This window comes from Malaclemys terrapin, chromosome 1, assembly GCF_027887155.1.
Source record: "Malaclemys terrapin pileata isolate rMalTer1 chromosome 1, rMalTer1.hap1, whole genome shotgun sequence".
In the NCBI taxonomy this organism is placed as follows: Eukaryota; Metazoa; Chordata; order Testudines; family Emydidae; genus Malaclemys; species Malaclemys terrapin.
In genome coordinates this window covers 109840907-109854955 of record NC_071505.1, presented here as the reverse complement: position 1 = coordinate 109854955, position 14049 = coordinate 109840907, and the positions used below count along the sequence as shown (strand labels likewise).

Below are 14049 nucleotides of genomic sequence, written 5' to 3'. Positions count from 1 at the left end.
GGTATAAGTCAGCCAGTCTTGGCTCCACAAGCAGAGCTGGTGCGTACAGGTGGATTTGTCCTTAACTAGATTCTGTACAAAATTTAAGCTCCACCCCTAACCCACACAGAATCTGAGGGCTTCATTAAGAAGGGTCTGTTGAAATACAAGTGTTGGCATCGAACAAACCAACTTCCACAAGCTTACTGGAAAATATTTATTAATGCAATGGACAGATCCCAGCTGCACAGATCACAGAAAAATCCCTGGTCCAGGGCCTAAAGAGAGAAATCTGTTTCATTACATGAAATCCTATTAAACTGATCTTCCTTGTAAAAGGTGAAATGACCAACTCCAGAAGGCTATAGAGAATATAATGAATGCAGAGTTTAATTAGGGCATACTGCTAGCTGACTATAATCTATTAATTAGCATTCCCAGTTTCTACATCTCATTGCATGTTTCACTTTGCTTTTAAATTGCACCCTTCCTTTTTTGGACCAAAGTTATACAATCCTAGCATTGTGATAATAATTACAGTGGGTGCCTAGGGAAGAGAGTCCTGGCAATATCCTTAAGTGTTTAATTAGGGTGCTGGTGAGGGGAAGGAGGGGAGAAATGATGTGGAAAAAATCAGTGTTCTCCATTCTCTACATATGTTCTTTATAGCATAATAATCCACTGATTGTTCCAAAGAATTTGAGTTACTGAACAAGCCAGCCATAGGCTATATGTTGCTTTCAAGATTTTCATAAAGAATCGAAGTTCAGAAACATCAAGTCTTGAAATAACTCACTTTAAACCACGCTGACCTAGAAATAGAAAAGAATGCATCTTAGACATATGCCAGTCACCTTATTTTTTGCGGCACATACCCACCTTCCAAAGCTAAAACAAGGATTGGATAAACAAGTGAGTATGCCAGTAGAGCTTCAAGGCTCTAATCACATCTGAAGTAGAGCAAACATTTTCTTTAAAAGATGTGAGATGGATGAAAACTCAATAGGGAAATATCCTGATTGTTGTGAAAAATCAAACCAGATTAAGGATAAATGCTGGGACTGCACACAGGACTAGTTTGCCACGTGAAAAAAAGGGTTTTTCTTAAAGGAGAGGATGGATGGTTCCCCAGTTCAACTGGCTAAAGTAATAGCTAGAAGGTATAAAGGAAAGCAATCAAAGGGGATGGAGCTTATTTGCTCAAAAGGAGGAACAAAGACTTCAGAATTAACATGAGATTCCAAGGAGATACCTCTGGTCTCGCTGGTGTGGATTTAGATGGGAAGCTACACTGAATTCTTTTAACTAGAGAGTGAGAGCTTACTTTAAAGTCCTCGACCTAACCTGTTGTGATAATTAGGCCTACAAATTTACCCTAATTGGAAGCTCAACAGTAAAAAGTAAGTGAAAGTTCATAGTGTCACAATAACCTATAATAAAACTGCTGATGGGAAAAGTTGCAAAAGGGAGACAGGAAGATTGAATTAGGACAAACCAACAGGCCTACAGATATAATTCCGGAACTGTAATTTCTCGTAAACAAGAACAGTGTCAGACTGAAAACCAAAATTAGTATGTAGGAAACCAGGCCTAATTGGTGGACAAAATATGTTCTTAAAAAAAAAAAAAAAAAAAGACTGTTGGAGAAAAATTGGCTACTGAAGTGACCTTCACAATCATGGCTGCCATCTCCACCCCTGCCCTGGGACACCAGTCCTTCATCATCCTTAGAAGTGTCCGCACCAGACTGGGCCAGAGAAAAGGAATCAAATAACATTATCACTTCCACAAACTCCGGCTGAATCGTAAACACCCTCTGGGATGTGAGACCGTCTCCCCCCACCCTATATATCCTTTTCCTTCCCTACCTTATTTCTTTACTTTCCTATCTCTCTCCTTCTTCATTGTGTCTAACAAGAGTCCAGTTTGTCAGCCAGGACTGTATATTTTACAGCACTACTGTAAGCCTATGACCAGAAAGAGGCAGCTAAAAGCCAAACCCTAAACAGCTTGTCTCCCTCACCAACAAAAGTTAACCCAATAAAAGATATTATTTACCCACCTTGTCTATCTAATGCCTGATCTACACTAGTGGGGGGGAAATAGATCTAACTTACACAACTTCAGCTACGTTATTCACGTAGCTGAAGTCGATGTACTTAGATCTACTCACAGCAGTGTCTTCATTGCAGTGAGTCGACAGCTGATGCTCCCCCATCAACTCTGCCTGCGCCTCTCGCTCCGGTGGAGTACCGGAGTTGACGGGAGAGTGCTCGGCGGTCGATTTATCGCGTCTAGACTAGAGGCGATAAATCGACCCCCGCTGGATCGATCGCTGCCCGTCGATCCTGTGGGTAATATAGACAAGCCCTCTGAGACTGTCAAACAAATTTCCTTCTAAAATCTCTTTCCAGCTAAAGGAAAAAGGAACAGGGGATGCTGTTAAAATGAAATCCTTATTTAACACTTTACATTTCAAATGCTTTAACTGTTTTTCCTTTTCTGCATCTTTAATAAAAGTGCAAAAGTATTTTTAATTATATGTTAACCATAGTACTAAACAGGCTGAGGCCTCTGTATACCAAACCCCAAATCTTGTTTAAAACTGTTTAATGTTGGACAGTGAATGGCTTTTGTCAACACCTCTGGCCCAACAGAACAAACCCTAATGCCCCCACAGGTGCAAAATTGATCTTTATTGGTGCCAAAAGAAAAATCTAGATTACTAAAATTTTCTACCACTGATTCACTTTATAGCTGGACAAGTCATTACAAATGAGTAAAACTGCAGCACAGAAAGTTTAAGGTACAGTCTGCCCTACTAAATCAGAGGTTAACAGTTGTTAATCGGCTGCAGCCCAAACGGTTTGATTTAGTTTGTGTAAACATGAACAGATTGCATTATCATGCTAACAAAACAAAATCACATCTATGTCATAGAACACTGATTGCAGAAGGCATCAAATAGGCACAAACTCTCTGTAAGAAGTCAGCTTAAAGCAAAAAGTTTAGTTCTAACTTCTTGGAGGTAAATGATGTATCTAATCTTGTCAGGCACTCCAGCCTAGTCTACACTAGGAGTAATACTCAGTTGCTGACAACAGGTGCAGCTGAACAAGTGCTGAATAAAGTATGACAGCAAGCATAGTCAAGGACAAACTGTTCAGCACCATTTCAGCAATCCCCAGACCTGCAATTTTTAGCCAGTTTCTAAAATGATACCAAATACGCTTTGGCCTTGGCTTCACTTAGACAATGTTCAGCAGCAGTTCAACAGTACCCTCTGTCAGCAACTGATACATTTTCAACACATAAAATGCTTCAGATATTACAGCAATAAGCACTATAGAAATATCAATAAAGATCAATAGAGAATAACCTGATATTTAAAGGGAAATAAATTAACTGGTTAATATCAATCCACAGCCAAATACTACATAACACAGAACAGCACATCAATTGACCCATGCTCAGAGGACTTGGAATTCTGCTAGCATAACTTTTGTTCAACAAGTGGTATTATGGTTTGAAAATAGTTAAAAAAAAAAAAAAAAAGTTATTCCGTTACATGGAGAAAGCCCCCAACCCATTCTACCTAACTAACTTAGAGGTGAAATCCAGTGTAGAGTCCAAGAGTAAAATAGAAACAACCCACTGATTCAGTCCTACTCTCTCCCACCCATACCATATACACAAACACACACACACACACAGTTCAACAATGACCTTGCATAACTTACCTGGTTTTCTTCCTGCACCACTCTATACTGCTCCTTCCAAATGGTGATTTTGGAAGCTTCATCTTTTCTCAAGGCTCTCTCCTTCTTTAGCTCGGGACTCCAGAAGGTCTTGATGCTGTTCATGGAGGAGCTCAGCTTGCTTTCTTTCACCTCTACATCCTTGCGCAACAAATCATTTTCTCGTAGCACCTCTTTGAGCTGTGTCTGCAGATCCATTATAGTGTTATCCCTGGCCTGGCGCAGTGAGTGAGGCACAGTGGATGCCATGCTCACTGGAGGGAGGTGGTGGTCTCCAAATGCAATAGTATCACTGGCAACCCCACTACTGGCAATATTGGGGCTGCTACCCATAGCAGTCATCCTAACACCATAAGGCAGCCGCCCCCCGGATCGGCCAAGAGTCATGGTGCTTTTAGGGGTGTCGGCACCCACGTTCTCATGGTCACTTAGATACATAGGGCCAGATGTGGCATAGGCAGCATTTAAGGATTGAATATTTTCCATGGAAAGCGTTTTCCCACTCCCACCCCCAGCACTGCTTCCAGAGCTCCCACCTGTGCTGTTGGTTCGACGATGACCCAAGCGCGGTGATCTTGGCAACCTTGGTGAACGCCCAGGACTCTGGTTGCTTGGTTCAACCTTACCAACTGACCGAGCACTTCCATACATGATTGAAGTGGTGGCGTGAGGTGACTATATAGGTATCAAGCAGGAATGAGATAGAGATACTGTGAGGTTTTCTTATGGTTGCAAGTCAGCTTAAGGCCAATCACAATTTATAATAGATCCAGTTGTCCATTTCTGAAGTCACGTACTCATGGCGTTTGAGATCATATCTGTATCAATTAAAAAAAACATATTCAATACCCAATATCTCAAAAAAACAAAACAAACAAACAAAAAAACCCTCCATTTTGACCCACCCCAAGTGGAAAGTGTCCTCTATTAGTTACTTCCCTATTTCTCCATAATACTTCCAACTACTTACAGCTGTCAAAAATGCAATTTTTCAAAACCTCAAGAATCAAACTTAAAGTGAGTTTTACGATTATAGGCTCATTCTCTACGCTGTTGTCACTGAAAAATGACAAACCCAACAGAGATGCCTCCATCATTTTTCAGATCATTTCTTTTCCTATGGCCATGGTCTAAACTCCAAAAAACAATCTAATTTTTTCCCCCTTTCAAATTGCTCCCCTCCCTCCCTAAACTGTAGTTTGTCAGGAAACTCAATTTCATAAACAAACTTGAACCCATTCAACGTGTATGAATCTTTCCCAGGAAAGTGCCTCAGCTTTTGCAGCTTGAGATTTCATTTAAAAATAAAATCTCTAGACCCCATGGCTGTAAAAATGATCCTCCAAATATGAACCTAGTGTAAACTAATACAGTGCTGTTTTTCTAAATTCACTTCCAGACAGTTCCAGGGCCTCAGTCACGCCTCAGAGAGGCTTTTCAGTCTACACTGCTGCCATTCAGAACTCTGCAGTCAGCAGTGACACTGACAAGAGTCAGGTCATTGCTGCCAGTGAAGCTCTAAGTAGCAATAGATGCAGGCACTAGAACTATTATGCTGTGAGGATTCCCTCCACAAACAACAAGGCATGATAAGAACAACAGATCCCCCATTATCATCCTTGGAGCAACTCAGGGAAAGGGGAGAATAAAGCCAACAGTGTTTCTTCTTCCTTTCAGCAGCTGTGAGGAGACTGCAGAAAATGTAGGGAGTGCAGACCAAGTTTATCCCACATCTACTAGCGAGGGGCTGATAGAGATGGAGCACCTAAGAAGGGTTCAAGGACTGCACCCTCCTCTTTCCAAACAGATCAAGCATGGGTAAACTAATTCTCGAGGTCCCTTCTAGTCCTACCATTCTATGATTCTCACCTGGACACTGCCCTTCCCTTCCCTTTTTGCCGTATCTTTTGCCAGTATGTTTGGTCCTCTGGCTACAGTGTGTCTGATTAAATATCCAAGTCCTATCCAGGAAGATATGTTTTGTGATGAGGTTATGTTTCTGGATGACCAGATGGAAGAGACTGATAGGGTAAGTTAAGAGAGAGAATATGGTACTAAAGGAGATGCTTGGATAAATGGAAAGAGAAAAAAAATTATAGGTGAGTTACAAAACAATATGGGAAAAGATAATAGGGTAAAGGTAGAGAGAAGAAAAAAAGAGGGAACATACACTGAAAACAATGCAAAGAAGACAAAACAAACTGTTAAGGGAAAGAAGAAAAACGTGGAGTAAAGGCAGGAAAAGGAACAACAAAAAACAAGAGGCAGTGAATCACATTTTAAAAATAGAAAGTTAAATGACAATGTACAAACAGTATACTGCTGTTTCCTTTACATTTCAGAAGGTGCAATAGCACAGGAAATTTTTACCTTGCTCTTTCTAGGGACTGTTTTTCAAGTCCTGTTCACTAACTACTGCTAGCAAAATTGTTAATAGGTGTGAAAGTATTTGTTCACTTGAACCCTTTCTTCAAGAAGTGATCACAGTGTATCTAAACAGTTGGCTGATGCACTGAGTTTGGCAATAACATTGCTAAAGCTTACTTTAAAAGCTCAGGCACAGAAAAGAAGTGAACTAAGTTTATAACACAGTAAGCTATTTGGCTACCAAAACATGGTAGCCCACAGATTTTTTAAATCAGGAATTAGAGATGGCAATGCCTTCTTAGTTCACTTATTCCCACATGAGTCAGAGGAGGATTCTTCCCTTTCACAGTAAAGTGTACAGTGTCATAAAATTAGGCCGGCCAATTGTCAAGAGACTATGCTCTAGGTCTTGAAATAAAACAGCAAAGTAGCCAATTTCTTTGAACAAGAACTTGACAAAAAAATCAGTTTGATTAAGTCATCCTCACTGTCTGGACTACTAGTTTGTTCATTTCTGTTCTGCCACATTGGATAAGGGCATGCAAATCAGATTGTACTATTTCCAAAACAGTATCTGAAGCACATTCATTGAGGACTTGTCGACATGTGGCTTCAGGAAAATTAATCCAAACTAACTAAAGGTGTGAACTTAAAGCAGATTAATCAAATCACATTAAATATGTGTGGACCCACTCATTCAGAACTGAAATGGCCTTAATATGGTTCATCTGAGCTATACCTAATTAAGGCCACTTAAGAGTATGCCCACATAGCACACTAAACCCAGGCTCTGACTCAGATTTAAAAACCCTTCCATCCACACAGAAAGCAGTCTAACTCGGGCCCACAGACCCTGTTAGGGAGGTGGGTCAGAGCCCAAGTCCTGCTGTGACAGGGGACAAAGCCCAGCACTTTGCAGTGTGGATGCAGCTCAAGTTCAGGTCACCAGATTCAGGTCTGGAGATTCCACCAATGCTATCTCACAGTTCTCTAGAACTGTTTTCCCCAGCCCTTCCATCCCAAACCTTCCCACTCACTTCAGAAGAGCCAGAAGAAACCACTGGTTCAAATGTAGCTGCTCAGCATTTAACCCTTCATTTACACACACACACACACACACACACACACACACACACACACACCTTCTCTCTATCTCAACTGGAAACTGTTAACCCTTGTGTGTGAAGAAAAAGTCCTGCATCAAGCATGTTGCTAACTGGCCAGAACACAGATGGATTCTGGTTAACCTCTGGCACAAAGTGAGAAAGACATTCAATTTCACTAAGAGTACAAGAAATGATCACATCTACAAAGCTATATTCGAGCAGCTGGTGGTGTTGGGAATTGACCAGACCCCAGAAAAATGCAGAAAGCAAATCAAGTGGCTGAAGACAAACTGTTGCAAAGTCAAAAATGCTAAGAGCACCTCTGAAATATCCTTCTTCCTGTCCCTTTCACAAAGAAATTGATGGGGTACTGGAAATTGTAACAAGCAGTGGGCCCACAGTGAGGCATGACAATCTGCTGAGCAAGGATGGCACCCTTATGATTCCCGAGACACAGACACTGCCAGAGGACAGACAGCCGTCAGATGCAGTGCAAGAGGTGACACTGGTGCTGAGATCAGTAACTAAACAGCTATGCAGCCGGAGCAGCTACAGCAAATCTTGGGTCTGTAGTAGGAGGTGCTGTTTGAGGACGGCCCTGGGCAGTGGCCCACTACAGAACAGGCATCAGGACAAGCACTTACCAGGAGCCTGGTAAGTTTCTGCCACTCTGTTGTTTCTTAATGATATATGGATGGGATAGATTTCAAGCTTATGGCCCTATTAAGTTATTAATGAAAACCAGGGTGCTGCTGTGCTTCTGTTCAGGGTGGAAGCCACACCATTCCCCTAGCATTCCCCCCGCTTTTCCTCCCAACACCATGTGGGATTCAAAATAGACACAACAAAAAGAAGAAAAAAATTAATCAAGGAGTTATGAAATATTTTACTTGTTACTCTGATTGTTATAAGTTGGGCTCCACAATTAACAGCAGTCTAATAATACAGCACACCTCAAAAATCAGCCACTCCCACATTTGCCCAGAATGCCTATAAACTGAGTCCCAAAACAACTTGGCTGTTAGGAGTCCAAACAAAACTGGAGTGTGAGTCCAAATTACAGAAGAGGATGGCTGGCTGTATTAGGAGTCCCCATGGCTGGCAGTCAGTCAGGTTTGCACAGAGACGCAAGATGCTAGTAAGGAGGCTGTACTGCATGTCCATGCTAAATCAGCATCTTACTGATTTTACTATGAATTTTCAACCATTGCTGGCTGGTGATACAAGCATACTTCTAAAGGAGTAGGAACTCCAGACGCTCAGTTACTTTCCAGGGCAGGGCATACTTTCAGGGCCACCTCTGCAACTCATGAGCCCCCTCCATTCCAAGATGTGTTGGTCAGTCAACAGATGCCTAAATATCTCCTTAGCATAGATGGATGGCCGTCCTTCCCTGGCATGGAAGAAGAAGTTCACGTTTCTACTTTGGGATCACCACAGTATCAATGTTCTCCAGAACTTGTCCTGTCTGAAAGTATTGAAAAAACAGAGCTAGTGACTGGACCCCTCATAAGTCCCTCCCAACCCCCAGAAAAGAGAAAAGGAATGTTGTAACAGTGTGCCGAGAGCCAGCAGCTGACCGAGCACTCTGGTCATTTAGACACTAACTAGAGTTCCTCCAGAAAAGCCATGATTGGGAATAGACAACCTAATTACCTAATCAGACTGTTGGTTGATGAGCATAAGAACATAAGAACAGCCATACCTGGTCAGACCAAAGGTCCATCTAGCCCAGTATCCTGTCTACTGACAGTGGCCAATGCCAGGTGCCCCAGTGGGAGTGGACCTAACAGGCAATGATCAAGTGATCTCTCTCCTGCCATCCATCTCCATCCTCTGAGAAACAGAGGCTAGGGACACCATTCCTTACCCATCCTGGCTAATAGCCATTAATGGACTTTACCACCATGAATTTATCCGGTTCTCTTTTAAATGCTGTTATAGTCCTAGCCTTCACAACCTCCTCAGGTAAGGAGTTCCACAAGTTGACTGTGCGCTGTGTGAAGAAGAACTTCCTTGTATTTGTTTTAAACTTGCTGCCTATTAATTTCATTTGGTGACCCCTAGTTCTTGTATTATGGGAATAAGTAAATAACTTTTCCTTATCCATTTTCTCCACATTACTCATGATTTTATATACCGCTTTCATATCCCCTCTTAGTCTGCTCTTTTCCAAGCTGAAGAGTCCTAGCCTCTTTAATCTCTCCTCATATGGGACCCGTTCCAAACCCCCTAATCATTTTAGTTGCCCTTTTCTGAACATTTTCTAGTGCCAGTATAGGCAAGGGGGCTAATTATCCCATCAACTGAGAAGGTAGTTAAAAAGCACAGGAAGGACATCTTAGGGTACGTCTTCACTTACTGGAGGGTCCGGCATCAGTCAATTTATGTTCTGGGATCGAATTATCGCTTCTGGTTAAGACGCGATAAATCGATCCCGGAAGTGCTCGCCGTCGACGCCGGTACTCCAGCTCAGCGAGAGGAGTACACAGCATCGACGGGAGAGCCTCCGTGCCGCGTCTGGACCCGCGATAAGTTCGGACTAAGGTACTTCGAATTCAGCTACGTTATTAACGTAGCTGAATTTGCGTATCTTAGTCCGAAGTGGGGACTTAGTGGGGACCAGGCCTAAAGGAGGAGAGAGGGGCTAGGAGAACCCAGGGGAAGTCAAGTCTCTCGCTGATGAGATCACTTCCTCTCCCTAGAGAAAGGGCTGAGGTTGAAGGACACTGTAAGCAGAAGTGCTGCACGCAGATTGCGAGGATGCCTTTGTGGTGGCAACATAAATAAAAACTCAGAGAGGCGTTGACAATCAAGAGGCATCCATGGCTATCTGGTAATGACCCCCCCCCAGCCCCCGGGAGAGGAGCTTGCCCAGTTACAGATGTTGAAATCATTTCAACGATTTGTACATGTATCTCACCATGATGTATGAAGGCTTTCAGTTCTGCTCCACAGGACATTGGAAGTGGCTACTGTTTTGTATGTGAAGAAAATAAAGCCAGATAATAAAAGTATTATGTTTTGACCTTGAGTGAAAGCAGCCCCTTTGACAGAGTAGAAAATGTAAAAAAAAATTTCCACTGTGCTCTCTTTTTCCTTTCAAGGCACTTTGCACAGGAAAAACATGCCACCAGCAGCCTGGGGGAAAGTCACCTATTGCAGGCAAGGAGAAAGAGTCCAAGATGAGTTGATGGAAGAGATTCTAAATAAAATGAATGAATCAGCAGCTAGAGTTCCAGAAGGATAAGGATGCAAGAAGGGTGGAAAGAGAGAGAACAGCTGCACAGCATGAGGGGAGACCAATGGAAAAATTCAGGGATCATGACTGCAGGTTGAAAAAGGAAGACAGAGTGCAGCAAAAGGATCTGTTTGGGCAATTATTTGAGCTCTTGACTACTAAACTGCAGGCTCCACTGCTACCTTCTGCTCCTGTGCCAGCCCCATGTCCTGAGTCCCTGGCATGCTATCATGTCCTGTAGATTATATAGCCTTTGGACAATTCAGTGGTTGGATAGACCATGTCGCAGCCAAAGAACAGTACCACTTGGAACAGACATATGTACCTCCTGTGCATTCATCCACTCCAGGTCCCGTATATAAGACACACCAGAAAGGACAAGGAGAACCAAGACAGGGGACACCCAGAAATAGCTGGCCATGTCATTTGGTAACATACACCTTTAACTGTTTTGACACCAAGTTTGGTTACTGTGTTATATATTTTGATGGTAGCTGGTCTCCCTTTCTTGTTCTTACACTGCTATGTAAATACATGTGTAAAATAAAAAGTGCTGAATTTGCACACAAGGCTACAATAGCAAGTTTTATTATCCATAACATTAAAAGTGACAATCTTTAGTAAATGTAATCATATGCCTATTCTTTAGAAGTGTCATACTAAAAATTGTCATTATAGTACTCCATAAACTGTAATCTTAAGTACATAGATAGTATTTACAAAATGCAGAACATCTCCATACAATTCAGAAAAAAGTGTTTGAAGTTTAGGCTTGAAATTAGACGAAGGTTTCTGACCGTCAGAGGGGTGAAATATTGGAACGGCCTTCCGAGGGAAACGGTGGGGGCGACGGACCTGTCTGGTTTTAAGATTAAGTTGGATGAGTTTATGGAGGGAATGGTTTAATGATAAAACATAGTAGCCAAGGAAAACCAAGCAATGGTACATGAACAGCATAATGGCCAACAAGGGTCAGGCTAGAGACTCTTGCCTATATGCTCGGGGTATTACTGATCGCCATATTTGGGGTCGGGAAGGAATTTTCCTCCAGGGTAGATTGGCTGAGCCTCTGGAGGTTTTTCGCCTTCCTCCGCAGCATGGGGCAGGGATCACTAGCAGGAGGGTCTCAGCCGATTGAAGTCACTAAAACACAGGATTGGGGACTTCAACGGTAGAGTCCAGGGAAGGGTCTTGCGGCCTGCAGCATGCAGGGGGTCAGACCAGATGATCATAATGATCCCTTCTGACCTTAATGTCTATGAGTCTATGAGTCTATAATACCAGCACATTTTTTAAAAAGTCCATGGGTTCCCCACATCCATACACGGCACAACTGCAAATACCATTTCATTCCCCGCATGCATGGGATCATGCACACCCATTATGTTGGTGCACAAAGCACCTCTGATTTCCATTGCGCTTGTGGATCCAGCACTAGTGATTACAGGCACACTGGCTGGCTGTGAGTACCAGTTCAGAAATCCAGCACTATCTCGAGTCCGCTCCTGGCAAACAGGGGTTCTCCCTTCTCCTCACAAACACTGTGAGGAACACACCAGGCCACAATACTGCAGACTGTACTGACAACACTGGCATACAAGTGGTTTCGAAGGCAGCAACAACGGGGTGTCATTCTGCCAAATGCCCATCCCCCAGCTACTGTGTGCGTAGCTGAACCTTCTTTTGCTAAATTGTCTGAAATTAAGGTATGGTTTCATAAGCTGTGGCAACAGGTAAGAAGGGTCCCCTAGAATAACAGTGGGGACAGTGACTCCATCTATAACCATATCATTTGGTGGGAATTATGTTTCAGCTAGTCCATGAAGGTAAAGTCCTGATCTCCAGAACACCCAATGCATCCTATGTTAGTGCCCATGAATTTGCCCCTATGGTCAACCAAGGACTGCATAATGATGAATGTAGTACTCTTTATAGTTTATGTGCTTCTTACCAAGGGCAAACTATAGGCACATGAGTTCAGTCAATAGCCCTGGTGTAGTTTGCAAAATCCCTTCTCTGAAAGCCACCAAGTGTTCAGGAACATTTATAATACCCTCCACTTCTGGGTACATCACAATCCTGATCGCCTCACAAACCTCTGCCACAATAACCCCCACAGGTGTTTTGCCAACTCCAAACTAGTTAAAACAGGGCCTATAGCAGAGGTGGGCAAACTACCGCGTTCGGGCCACATCCGGTCCACGGGACGGTCCTGCCCGGACCATGAGCTCCTGGCCCGGGAGGCTAGCCCCGGACCCCTCCCGCACTGCTCCCCCTCCCCTGCAGCCATGGGGTCAGGGGGTTGGATAAAGGGCAGGAGGTCCCAGGGGGCAGTCAGGGGAAAGGGAGCGGTTGGATGGGGCAGAGGTTCGGGGGGGGGGGGTGTTCAGGGGACAGGGGGCAGTTGGATAGGGCAGAGGTTTGGGGGGGCAGAGGATGGGGAACAGAGGGAGTTAGATAGCAGGTGGGATCCCAGGGGGCAGAGGTCCCAGGAGGGGGCGGTCAGGGGACAAGGAGTGGGGATAGGGGTTTGTATGGGTGTTGTGTTCTGAGGAGGGCAGTCAGGGGGCAGGAGAGGTCGGATAGGGGGCAGGGGCCAGGCTGTTTGGGGAGGGACAGCCTCCCCTACCTGGCCCTCCATACAGTTTCGCAACCCCGATGTGGTCCTCGGGCCAAAAAGTTTGCCCACCCCTGGCCTATAGCATTCTGGGGTAGCCAGCTTCCAGATATCTATAGTGACCCGCAACTGGAATACCATGGCCTCCCTCATGTAGATGTGGTGCTTGGGGTTGGGGTAAGCTGCTCCAAACCTCAAGGAACATCTGCTTCTTCATACGAAAGTTATGGACCCATTGTTGATCATCCCAGGTCCGCATAATAATGTGATCCCACCAGTTCGCACTTGCGGCCCTGCTCCAGAAAGGCCAGTCTACACAGGGGAAATCTGCAGCTAAGGCTTAAGCAGTATCAGCTGGATCACAACTGGCATGGCAGTACCCACCTCCGAAAGGTGCCTTTGGTAGGTCAAAAACCTGCCGCTTAAATGTCCATGAGCGCCTCACAGATTCTATGTGTGATTCCAGAAATAGAACTGACAGAGAGATGGGGAAGTTCTTCCAGTGGGTCAGGATCCATGTTGGGCCAGGATCCTGGCTCTGACTGCCAGGAGCACGTGGACACAAAATGGCTCAGCTGGATGTGTTGGCAGGCTAAAACCACACAAAACACTTCCAATGAACTCCTGCAGGAGGGACAGACAAGTTCTCCCACAACAAACCAAGCCCTAGAGCAGGTACAGCTGGTGAGGGCACTAAGAATGCTGGGATATGCCGGTATATGCCCACAGAAGCTGAAGTTCTGACTCAGCTCTGCATAGTGCAGTATGAACACACCAGCACAGTTGAGAGACCTGGGTTTCCAAAGCAATGTGAATGCCGAAGCATAGGGTTGGAAACATCAAATCTGCAGGCCTGGGTCATACAGATCTGGGTTTACTATGCTATGTAGACATACCCTTAGGGGTCATCTACAAAGCGAGTTTAATCTGAAGCTTTTTGATGAGCGTCAGGTAACACACAGCAAATGAGCCGCACCAAAA

At 44.0% G+C, this 14049-nt stretch overlaps 1 protein-coding gene across 5 annotated transcripts in view; it reads right to left on the bottom strand.

Moving 5' to 3' along the window:
- ERC1 (ELKS/RAB6-interacting/CAST family member 1) overlaps positions 1-14049 on the bottom strand; it is a 539904-nt gene that overhangs the window by 508917 nt on the left and 16938 nt on the right. For all 5 annotated transcript variants that reach the window (XM_054035177.1, XM_054035195.1, XM_054035205.1 and 2 more), the window contains exon 2: positions 3720-4555. In XM_054035177.1, the coding sequence (XP_053891152.1) occupies positions 3720-4388 (669 nt within the window). In that variant the 5' untranslated portion in view covers positions 4389-4555. The remainder of the gene's footprint in view (positions 1-3719; positions 4556-14049) is intronic.